This window comes from Chiloscyllium punctatum, chromosome 5 (assembly GCF_047496795.1).
Source record: "Chiloscyllium punctatum isolate Juve2018m chromosome 5, sChiPun1.3, whole genome shotgun sequence".
In the NCBI taxonomy this organism is placed as follows: Eukaryota; Metazoa; Chordata; class Chondrichthyes; order Orectolobiformes; family Hemiscylliidae; genus Chiloscyllium; species Chiloscyllium punctatum.
In genome coordinates this window covers 130775092-130787514 of record NC_092743.1, presented here as the reverse complement: position 1 = coordinate 130787514, position 12423 = coordinate 130775092, and the positions used below count along the sequence as shown (strand labels likewise).

General features: G+C 41.0%; 1 protein-coding gene across 18 annotated transcripts in view; it reads left to right on the top strand.

Moving 5' to 3' along the window:
- LOC140477439 (uncharacterized) overlaps positions 1-12423 on the top strand; it is a 520360-nt gene that overhangs the window by 308987 nt on the left and 198950 nt on the right. For all 18 annotated transcript variants that reach the window (XR_011960730.1, XR_011960729.1, XR_011960728.1 and 15 more), the window contains one exon: positions 675-921. Coding sequence is in view for 14 of the 18 variants with exons in the window: in XM_072571355.1 (XP_072427456.1) it covers positions 675-921 (247 nt within the window). In the remaining 4 variants the exon portion in view is untranslated. The remainder of the gene's footprint in view (positions 1-674; positions 922-12423) is intronic.

The window sequence follows — 12423 nt, the reverse complement described above, 5'->3', positions numbered from 1 at the left end:
GTGAACAAATCCCAGAGACATATATCAAAGTCTGAGGTGAACTGCTCTGCATATGTGAAAAATAATTTAGTGTGTTTTCTTAATGATGAGATGGAGCAATTCACTAACATGTAGCAGAAAGGTACAAAAATAATCTGACTAGCGGAGTGTTACCCCTCAAACTCAAGTAAATTGGAGTACAAAAATTGAACAAACGATCCTTCAATTATACACAGCTTTGGTCAGATCTCATCTACAGGACTGCATTCAGTTTCAGGCATTGAACTTGAGAAGAAATATAATAATTTAGCAAGTTCATCAGAATTATAGCAGTAATTAGATGAGTCACATCAGCTGATAGCAATTTGCATAAACTTGCAATTTGCCTGATTTCAGGAAGTTGAAGAGTATTTAAAACAATTAAATAGTTCAGAGGAGGGTTGGTTCTGGTGAAAATCTCAGAAGTAAAAATGCAACCTTAAAGGTAGAATTAGTGTACTTAGGAGTGAAATAATGTTCTAATTTTTGTCATACAAGAGATGGAATAGACTTCGAAACCGAATGGCCTACTTCTGGTCTTACTGATTGACATTATTTTTACTTGAAAAGCTTCAGCTGTCCATAGTTCGAAAGGCCATTTTTCAATGTTTTGACACAACTGGAAAAATGCTTTGTGCTTGCTGCTGTTGTTATAGGAAATATGGAAAAGAGATGATCTCCTGCAAAAGAGAGAGACTGATCTTCTGCAGTCTCAAGAAAATCTCAAAGAGAAGGTGGAAGAGCTGAAAGCTTTTGATAACTTAGCCAAGGACCTGAAAGCAGGAATGCAAGAATTACAGAACCACAAGAAACAGATTGATAAAGAAAATGCAGCACTGAGAACAGAGATTCAACAACTAAGCCAGGAGCTGCAGGATACTCATCAACAGTTCAGAGAGAAAGGTAAACATTTTCTTTCAAAATAAGTTAGAATATTGCACAGAATACCATAGATTACTGTACAGATAATGGTGGCTGTAGCTTTCTATATATAGACTTTAGGTTACATGTTATCTGCACCACTGGTATTAAAAAGTGACTGGATCAATTTTAAATTCCACCAGAGTTGCCATCTAATGGAGAGTCTGCCTTCAATAATGTGCTATTTATCTGTTAATAACTTGTTTTCCCTCTCGTTGCAAAAGTTAAAATTTTCCCCTTGATTTCAAAACTGAGCTCATTGGTGTTGCAGTGTGATCCATCTCTGAGGGCCCCAGCGTCACAGCTACCAGCCTTCAACCAATTCAATTCAATGATCCAAGAAACAGCTCAAGGCATTGGCTACTCCAAAGGCTATGGACTATGACAACATTCTGCAATAGTGCTGAAAGATCTGTGCTCCCATCATCAAACTGTTCCAGTACAACTACAGCATTGGCATCCATCAATAATGTGAAAAATTGTCCAGGCCAATAACTATCCAATAATTTACTCTTGATCATTAGCAAAGTCAAGGAAGAGTTTGTTGATAGGTCTGTTGAGCAGCACTTGCAAATGAAATAACTGCTTACTGACACTCAGTTTGGGTGCTGCCAGTACCACACAGCTCCTGGCCTTTTATAGGTTTGGTCCAAACATGGGCAAAAGAGCTGAACTCCAGAGGTGAGGTGAAAGTGACTGTTCTTGAGATCAAGGCAATATTTGACCAAGTGTGGCATCAGCAATTGTAGCAAAACTGGAGTCTGTGGGAATCATGGGTGAAACTTATTGAAGCTATACACAATACAAGGAAGATGGTTGTTGAAGATCGGTCATTCCAGCTCCCGGACACCTCTGTAGGAATTTCATACGATTATATCCTAGGCCCAACCACTTTCAGTTTCTTCATCAATGACCTTCCCTCCATCAGAAGGTCAGAAGTGGGGATGTTCACTGATGATTGCACAATTTGCAGCACCATTTGTAACTTCTCAAATATTGAAGCAGTGCATGTCTGTTTGAGCTTTCAGATTAGGCTCAAAAAGGCCAAATTACTTTTGTGCCATAGAAGAAGAGAGAACCTAATCTTTGTCCCTTGACAATGGCAGGAGTGTATACCATTGATAAGATGTACTGTAGTAACTCACCCAGCCTTCTTTAAAAGCACCTTCCAAACCCACTACTTCTACAACTAGAATGCAGAGAGGGCAGATGGAAGCTCCATGACCTGCAAGTTCTTACTACTTATCTCGAACCATCCTGACTTGGAATTATATTGCTTTTCCTTCACTGTTGCAAAATCCTGGTGCTTCCTTCTTAACAGCATTGTGGGTGTCCCTACGCCCCGAAAACTTCTGTTCAAGAAGGTAGCTCACCACCAACTTCTCAAGAGCAATTAGTGATGGTCAATAAAGGTTGGTCTTGGTAGCAACGCCTCTGTCCCTTGAACGAATTTTAAAAATGTTTCAGCCATTTCATGATCCTCCTTTGTTTAATGAAGACAAGGGAACAAATGGGATTGTGACAAAAATCCATAAATTATAGGGCTTCGATAAACAGTATGTCGTATAGAGTTACGATTTTTAGAATGTCAGGCAAGTACTGAGAAATGAATTGAATTGACTGGGAAATCTACTCTGTAGTCTATTGGATCATAGCACAAACAGGGATTATATAGGTAACACGGGTTACTGCTTGTGTTCATGTATTGAGTTTTATACTGTTGCTGAGGGCTAGTTATGTTCATTTTCATGTCTTTCATTCCCTCTCACTGTATGCTAGCAGGCACTACTAAAATATAAGAAGCCATTAGAATGTATGTTACAATGAAATTGTTTGACACTGTAAAGTTCCCAAATTAATAGATCATTTCTAAATTGAAATGTCAGTTTGTGATTGTCGTGGATTCTTTGAATCGACAAATAAATGATTTATTTGTAGATTGTTCTGCATCTTCTAGCCTTTCTCATGGGAATGTTTAAGTCAGTTAAAGAATTATAATTAATGAAATGTGAGATGAAGGCTGTATGGCTGTTTAAAAATGGCAAGTGAGATTCAGATACAGAAATTCCACCTCCTATTTCTAACATGTCCCATTGTTGCCAGTAGGAGAATTCAGTAGGATCATTTGAACTCAGTGCTGTGTTTGAACAGATCCTACTTCCATTGCAACATTGGCCTAATCCACAGCATAGAAGTCACAAATTTTTATATTAGATGTAAATGCTCTTGAAAAATGGATAAGGTCTGTATAACTGCCGCAGAATCAAGCTCTATACATCCCAAACTTTAAAAATAAACAAAAGCACATGCCTTATAGATAATTGGGAGTCTTTGGGAATCTAAAGGTAAGTTACTCATAGCAGAATTCTCAGTCTCTGACTTGACCTTAATGCCACAATATTAATATGGATGGTCCAGTTCAGTTTCTGGGCAAAGTTGCTCATAGGCAGAGATTCAATGATGGTAATGTTGTTCTCCCAGTGAAGATAGTCATTGTTGGACATGAGTGGTGTTTATGCTACTTGCTATTTATTAGCCCAAGCCCAAATGTGTTCATATTTGCACATGGGCTGCTTCAGTATCTGGGGAGTAAAATTTCAAATGAGACTGAACATTGTGTAATCAGCAAAATCCTCACTTCGCACCTTATGATAGAGAGAAGGTCATTGATGAAACATTTCAAGATGTTGGAGCCTAGGACACTACTCTGAGAAACTTCTGCAAAATATCTTGGGACTTTAAGTATTTTGGTTGCCAAAAATCTATGATCTTTTTTTACTAGGCAATGTCTCCCACCAGTTTTACTTCTGATTCCTATTATTTACTATTAAGATTCCTTGATCGTATACTTGGCAAACGTTCCCTTGATGTCAAGGAGATCATTCTCACCTCACTCAATTCAGCTCTTTTGTCCATGTTTAGATTAGAGACCAACAAACTACAGATGCTGGAAGCCAAGGTAGACAAGCAGGAAGATGGAAGAACACAGCAAGCCAGGCAGAATCAGGAGGTGAAGAGATTAGACCCGAAATTCTGACTTTTCCACTTCCTGATATTTAGATTGAGCAGGTCAGGAGTTAAATGGCCCCGGGAGAAACCATCTGAGTGTCAATGAACAGTTAATTGCTATGCTCCTGTTTGAGAGATCAACGATGGGGTGGATGAGATTTGTCTTTTTTTTGTACACAGGACATTATGAGACAGTTTTCTTTACTGCTAGATAGATGTCACTGTTGTTGCTATACTAGAGTAGCTTAACTAAGGGTGGAGTTCGATAAGTAGGGAGGGAGAAGTCTTAAGGCCTGTGGAGCACAAACACTAGTGGATCAAAATCAAAATGAAAAACTGCAGAGTTGGACATCTGAAATAAAAGGTAGGAAGTGCTGCTAAAGCTCAGCAGGTCAGACAGCACCTTGTGGAGTGAGAAAATTAATATTTCAAATCCAATATGGAACACAGAACGTAGAACAATACAGCACAGGAACAGGCCCTTCAACTACATATCTGTGCCAACCATGAAGTCATTCTAAATTAATCCCATCTGCTCTCACGTGGTCTGTATTCCTCTATTCTCTGTCTGTTCATGTGTCCATCCACATGGATCTTAAACTTTGCTAACATATCTGCTTCTACCACCTACCCTGGCAGCATGTTCCAGGTACATATCACTCTCTGTGTAAAAAACATGCCTCGCTCATCTTTAAGCTTTACCCCTACCACCTTAAACCTATGCCCCCGATATTATGAACTTACGAAAGCTATATAAGCATCCACTCCCTCCACTATTGTTGCCCAGTAGCAGCAGTTAGTACTTTCTAATATCCTTAAACAGCAGCATCCAAACCCACGACCACTTCCATCTGGAAGAACAAGGGCAACAGAAACATGGGAACGCCACCAGCTTGCAAATTCCCCTCCAAGCCACCAACCATCCTGACTTGGAAATATATCACTGTTCCTTCAGTTTGGAATTCCCTCCCTAAGGGCATTGTGGGTCTACTGACAACACATGAACTGCAGCAGTTTGAGTGAATGAATGATTTTTGTGAATGAATAATTACTATCATGTGTATTTTACAGTGAGAAAAACAATAAACTACAGTGAAATGCTTTCCCACTGTCATCATGATCTGGTGCTATTTGAATAGTTTTAAGAATAAGAGAAAAATAGAAAGTAGAGCTTAAAAAGAGTCCATCAGTCTAAGAAGACAGCTCACCATCACCTTCTCAAGGGCAATTAGGATGGGCAATAAATGCAGGCCATGCCCCATGGGTGAATTTTTAAAAAAATAGTGCTGGAACATACTGTTCAGCACCACTGCTAGGATGTTGTCAAGTCTTTGCATTATCCAGTGATTTCAGCTTTTTTTTTGATATGTGAAGTGAATCGAATTGGTTGAAAGCTGGTATCTATAGTGCTGCATTCTGTTGCAGGAGGCTGAAGTGGATCATCTGTTCGGCATTTGCGCTTGCAGCTGTTATAAATGCTTTAGCCTCCTGTTTAGCTGTGATGTACTGGGCTTCCTTCACTATTGTAGATGAGAATATTCCTAGTTGTTTTATTGTCCGCTACCATTCTTCACTGGATATAACAGAGCTACAGTGCTGAGATAATTCCTGCATTTGAAGGCATCAGATCCTGCAGCATGACTAGATCCACAAGGACATTAATGGAGTTCACCTCCACTTGCTTAGTGGAAAGAATAGACTCTTAAGTTCTATGTAAAAAAACATGCGCCAAGTTGGTATCAGTCTCCTCCATACTCCTTATCTTTGAACATAAACTGTTATTTAGGCTACTCAATATATTGTTGGTGTATAATCCATCAGCCTTCAGATATATCTGGGTGATTCAAATTTCTCATCAGAGTCTCCTGCATGACTAGGACTTTTTGAAACCGAGTAGGTTCTCTAGGCTGATTTATGAGATGAAGGGCTTTGCCTTATGAAGAAAGGTTAACAAGGTTAGGCCTCAACTGACTGGAATTTAAAAGAATGAGAGTTGAGCTTATTGAAAGATGTAAGATTCTGAGAGGACATGACAGGCCACTTACTGAGATGATCTTACTGATCATGAGGGAGTCTAGAACTTGGAGGCATTATTTATAAAATGAGGGGTCTCCCATTTAATATGGACATGAAGTGATTTATTTTCTGGCCAAGGGTTGTTGGTCTTTGGAATTCCATTCATGGAGTCATAGAGATGTACAGCATGGAAACAGACCCTTTGGTCCAACCCGTCTATGCCAACCAGATATCCCAACCCAATCTAGTCCCACCCGGCCCATATCCTTCCAAACCCCTCCTATTCACATACCTATCCAAATGCCTCTTAAATATTGCATTTGTACCGGCCTCCACCACTTCCTCTGGCAGCTCATTCTATACATGTACAACCCAACCCACTATGTGAAAAAGTTGCCCCTCAGGTCTCTTTTATATCTTTCCCCTCTCACCCTAAACCTATGCCCTCTAGTTCTGGACTCCCCAACCCCAGGGAAAAGACTTTATCTATTTACCCTATCAATGCCCCTCATAATTTTGTTAACCTCTATAAGGTCACCCCCTCAGCCTCCAACACTCCAGGGAAAACAGCCCCAGCCAGTTCAGCCTCTCTCTATAGCTCAGATCCTCCAACCCTGGCAACATCCTTGTAAATCTTTTCTGAACCCTTCCAAGTTTCACAACATCTTTCCGATAGGAAGGAGAACAGAATTGCACACAATATTCCAACAGTGGCCTAACCAATGAGCTGTACAGCCGCAACATGATCTCCCAACTCCTGTACTCAATACTCTGACCATTAAACGAAAACATACCAAATGCCTTCTTCACTATCCTATCTACCTGCGACTCCACTTTCAAGGAGCTATGAACCTGCACTCCAAGGTCTCTTGGTCTCTTTGTTCATCCACAGAGAGCAATGGAGGTTGGATCATTGTATATATTCGGGCTGAGTTAGATAGATTTCTAATCCACAAAGAAGTCAAGGGGTCAGGGGTAAAGACAGGAAGATAGAGTTAAGGCAACAATCAGATCAACATGCTCTTATTGAATGGTGCAACAACTTCACTGGGCCGAACAGCCAATTTCTGTTAAATAGCTGTTTCGATTTCTAATGTTCACCTCTACTACTTTGGGCACAATGTCCATGTGTTTTGTTATTCTTCTGAATTATTATTTGGCATTTTCCACATTAAAGGTCCCATATAAATGCATGCCAATGTGACAATTATAGTTCTATGAAAAATAAATAAATGGAATTTTATTGATAAGCTGATTCATATGACCATATGTATTTTGTTGATGGAAAATATAAAACATTCTGATTAATGACAGTGTGTAAGAGTAAGGCAAACCAATTGTCTCAACTTAATTTGAGTTATTATTTCTTTGTAAAAACACAAATTAGTTAACCTTTCACTCAAAACAAAGGATTTATCTTTCACTTAGATGTACTGATAAGTAACAAAAGTAAACATTTAATAATTGAAATTTTAAAGGTACAGAGAATGAGGGAGAGAGTGATGCACATGTGCAACACAAAACACTCACAGGGACAAAGATATTAGACCTCCAATTGCAGTGTACACCACATTACAAAGGCCTGCCATGATTGCTGCCCAAAAAGGGTTCCCTTGTGTGACTGACTGGAATGCAGACTGTCTGTGAAACTGAACTTTAATAGTTCCCACTGGCTCTTGAAGCAACTACAGCAACTTGGAAATCTATTGTGTTGTTAATGTAGCCAAACATTCTGAGGTGCTTTGTACAGGTGTTGTCAGATTAAGTTCTACACCAAGACATCTGAGAAGCTTTAAGGAAAGATCCCAATAGGTGTTAAAGTAAGAGGTTTTAGCAACACCGACTTGCATTATATAGATCCCAAACCATAATAAATCTTGTCAAGGCACTTCCCAGTAGTATTTTCAAAGAACCTTTGAGACCAAGTGACATGATATACTAGAGTAGATACCTAAACACTTGATTGAAAAGGAAAGTTTTTTTTTCAGAAGATGTTTCAAGGGGAAAGTCAGAGTGGTTCAGGGAGGGGAATTCCAGAGTTTAGGCAGCTGAGTTCAAAGTGGACCAATGTAAACACATGCTTACTAAGCCAAGAGTTGTAGGAGTTCAAAGATCATGGAGCAATTTTCTGGACACATTTAAAGAGATGGGGAACACTGACACTTTCATAGAATCCCTACAGTGTGGAAACAATCCATTTGGCCCAATAGGTCCACATTGACCCTCCGAAGCAGACCCATTCCCCTACTTCTCTACATTTACCCCTGACTAATGCACCTAAACCACACATCCCTGAGCACTAACCTGCACACCTCTGGATTGTGGGAGGAAACTGGAGCACACGGAGGAAACCCACACAGACACAGGGAGAATGTGCAAACTTCACATAGACAGTCGCCAAGGCTGGAATTGAACCCTGGTCCATGGCGCTGTGAGACAAATTGAAAGCAAGGATGCAAATTTTAAAGTCAAAGATCCACAAGCCAAGGTTGGCCAGCAAGGGCAAGTGATGTGCTAATGGGATTTGGTGCAAACAAAATATGGACAACAGAGTGTCTGATGAACTCAAATTCAGCTGGGAGTCAGCCCAACAGTGTATTGGAATAGTTGAGTCTGAAAAGAGAAAATCAATGATTGAGAGTTTCCCCTTGTAGTTTGAGGCACAGCAAAGACAGGTATGCTGCAGAGTTGGAAATTGAAGGTCTTGATACTGGATGAGGTCAGAAATGCAGCTCAGGCACTTCAGTGAGACATCGGGTTGTGGGTAATCTGCTTTGTCCTCAGTTCATTGCCATGGGGAGGTATGTAATCAATGACTGGGGAATAGAGTTTGACAGCAATCATATCAACACTTATGTATTGTTCTTAACACACAAAAATATTCCAAGATGCTTTAGATTAAAAAACTGTGAAGCAATAACTTCTTTCAAAGGCACATTTTCCTAATCTGTGAGGGTAATACAAGATTATATCTTATTTAGCTGGAGATCTTAAGAGTGGCCCAAAGACCAAGATATAACTGAGACTAATATTGTTGCAAACCCATTTTGGAGCTCATGTCAATTCCAATGAAAAAGTCTTATCCAGTCTATTTAACTTGGTGAGGAAGACAGGAGAAAAACTAATAATTGTTAAAAACAAACAACAGCAGATCATAGTCCAACAGGTTTATTTGGAAGTACTAGCTTTCAGCATGCTGCTCTTTCATCAGGTGGTTGTGGAGTATAAGATCGTGAGAAACAGAATTTATAGCAAAAGTTTACAATGTGATGTAACTGAAATTATATGTTGAAAAAGACCTGGATTGTTTGTTAAGACTCTCATCTTTTAGAAGGAACATGTTGTCTTCAGTTCTTTCATGTGTAAATCGCAGAACAGTTAAAAGTTATATTCTCAAGTGAACTTTAACAATTGGTGTCATGTTTGCCCAGATAATGCACTTAAGGTGTGAGCTGCCCTCTGTGAGCCTGTCTGTACCACAATGGTCAGACTAATTCTAATCTAAAAAGTAGATTTACAGAATCTTACATAGATTCATGCAGTTTTTGAGCAAAGTAAAGGGTAATTCTGGGAGGGAACATGCCTGTCTGTTGATTGTTGTGCGGTGTCCGTTCGTCCGTTGCTGTGGTCTCTGCTTGGTCTCATCAATGTACCGTGCCTCAGGACATCCTTGCCTGTAGTGTATGATATAGACAATGTTGGCTGAGTCGCATAAGTAACCTGCCATATACATGGTGGGAGGTGTCCCCACTCTGACACGTCTTGCAGCGTCCAGCGTGACAAGGTTGCATGGTGTTGTCCTGAAAGCCGGGCAGCTTGCTGTAAACAATGATCTGTTTAAGGTTTGGTGGTTGTTTAAAAGCAAGAAGTGGAGGTGTAGGGAAGGTCTTGGCGAGGCACTCATCCTCATTGATAATGTGTTGAAGGCTGCAAAGAGCATGGAGTAGTTCTTCGGCTCCTGGGAAGTACTGAACAACAAAGGGTACCCTGTCAGTTGCAGCTTGTGTTTGCGTCCTGAGGAGGTCATTACGGTTCCTCGCTGTGGCAAATCGGAACTGGCAGTCGATGAGTTGAGCATCGTACCACATTCTTATGAGGGCATCCTTGAACACCTTCAGGTGTCTGTCACGTTCCTTCTCATCTGAACAGATCCTGTGAATGCATAGGGCTTGTCCATAGGAGATGGCTGTTTTAATATGTTTCGAGTGGAAGCTGAAGAAGTGTAGTATCGTGAGGTTATCCGTGAGTTTGAGGTAAAGTGAGGTGCTGAGATGCCCATCCTTGATGGAGGTGCATGTGTCCAAGAGTGAGACAGATAGTACAGAGTACTCCATGGTGAATTTGATGGTGGGATGAAACTCACTGATGTCACTGTGTAGTTGTTTCAGTGACTCCTCACCATGGGTCCAGAGGAAGAAAATATCATCAATGTACTTTGTGTATATTGTTGGTTGGATGTCCTGCATAGAGAAGAAGTCTTGGTCGAACCTGTGCATGAAAATGTTGACATATCTGTGCAAATCTGGTCCCAATGGGGGCCAGAAGAACTGGTTGTCAAAGGTGAAAACGTTGTGGTTGAGGATAAAGCGGATGAATTGTAGGATGGTGCTGAGAGATCGGCAGTTGTTGGTGTTGAGCACTGAGACGGTTGCCATGATGCTGTCATTGTGGGAGATGCTGCTATAGAGTGCTGAAACATCCATTGTGATGAGGAATGTTCCCGGTTTGACTGGTCTGTGGGTGCTGAGTTTCTGTAAGAAATCTGTAGTGTCGCGGCAGAAGCTGTGGGTTCCCTGTACAATAGGTTTCAAGATGCCTTCAACATAGCCAAAGAGGTTTGTATACAGGTTCCCTTTGCCTGATATGATGGGACGTCCTGGTGTATTGGCTTTGTGTATCTTTGGGAGGCAGTAGAAGTCGCCTACGCAAGAAGTATGTGGGATGAGGGCGCGGAGGGAACTTTGAAGGACTGGATCCAAAGTGCTGATCAATGTGTTTAGTTCACAGGTGTGTTCTTTGGTTGGATCGGCCAGTAGTTCCCTGTAGTGTTCCTGGTTGTTCAGTTGTCGGTACACTTCCTTGCAGTCATCTGTTCTATTCTGAAGAACGAAGGCTCCTCCTTTTTCTGCTGGTTTGATGACAATGTTGTAATTGGTTTTGAGAGCATGGATGGCGTTGCGTTGTGATCGGGTGATGTTCTGCTCTACCATGTAGGTGCGGCTGACGAATCTGGCATTTCTATATTTCCTGATGGTTTGATCATACATGTCAAGCCCAGGGCAGCGGCCTTCTGGTGGGGTCCAAGTTGATTCCTTCTTTGGTACCCCCTTCTACGGATCCCTGTGATGACTGTTCCAGCTCTTCAGTGGGCTCACTAGGATCACTGCTGGCATCTTGAAAGAATTCCTGAAGTCTCATTCGTCTGATGAATTGCTCCTTGTCTACTGCAAAACCATGGTAGTGTTTTGGTGGCAATAATTGTGTTTGATACAAATTATCAAGAATTTTATAATCATCATTCATGGGATATATATTTTTGGGAGTAGAGTTTAAACTTCTGTATGTGACAGGCCCTGATTTTTGTTCCCGGGTTGAGTGCACAGAGGTGGAGCAAGTACAACTCCATGAACTCAACCTTTAAAAACAGCCACTTGTACTTGTGGTTTTTAGTCCAGATGGATTTGGAGCCAGGCATGGCGACCAAGGAAGTGTCCAAGAGACTACCAGCTGCTGACTCAGGCTATTGCTATATTACAGTGCCATCTTAAGTTCAAAGGTACTCAAGATCCAATAGAGTCATTGAGATGTACAGCATGGAAACAGACCCTTCAATCCAATTCATCCATTCCAACCAGATATCCTAAATTAATTAAGTTCCATATGATAACATTTGGTCCATATCCTTCTAAACTTTCCTATTCATATACCCATCCAGATGTCTTTTAAGTGTTGTAATTGTCCCAGTCTCCACCACTTTCTCTGGCAGCTCACACCATACATGCTCCACCCTCTGCATGAAAACGTTGCCCCTTTAGCCCTTTTTAAATCTTTTCCCTCTCACCCTAACCCTATGACCTCTAGGTCTGGACTCCCCCACCCCAGGGAAAAGACCTTGCCTATTTACCCTATCCTCATGATTTTGTAAACCTCTATAAGATCACCCCTCAGCTTCAGATGCTCCAGGGAAAACAGCTCCAGCCTATTCAGCCTCAAACCCTTCAACCCTGGCTACCTCCTTGTAAATCTTTTCTGAACCCTTTCAAGTTTCACAACATCCTTCCTGTAGGGAGACCAGAACAGCACGCTGTCTTTCAAAAGTGGCTGTACAGCTGCAATATGACCTCCCAACTCCTATGCTCAATGCTTTGACCAATCAAGGCAAGCTTACCAAACGCCTTCTTCACTATCCAATCTACCTGCGACTCCACTTTCAAGAAACTTTGATCCTGCACTCCAAGG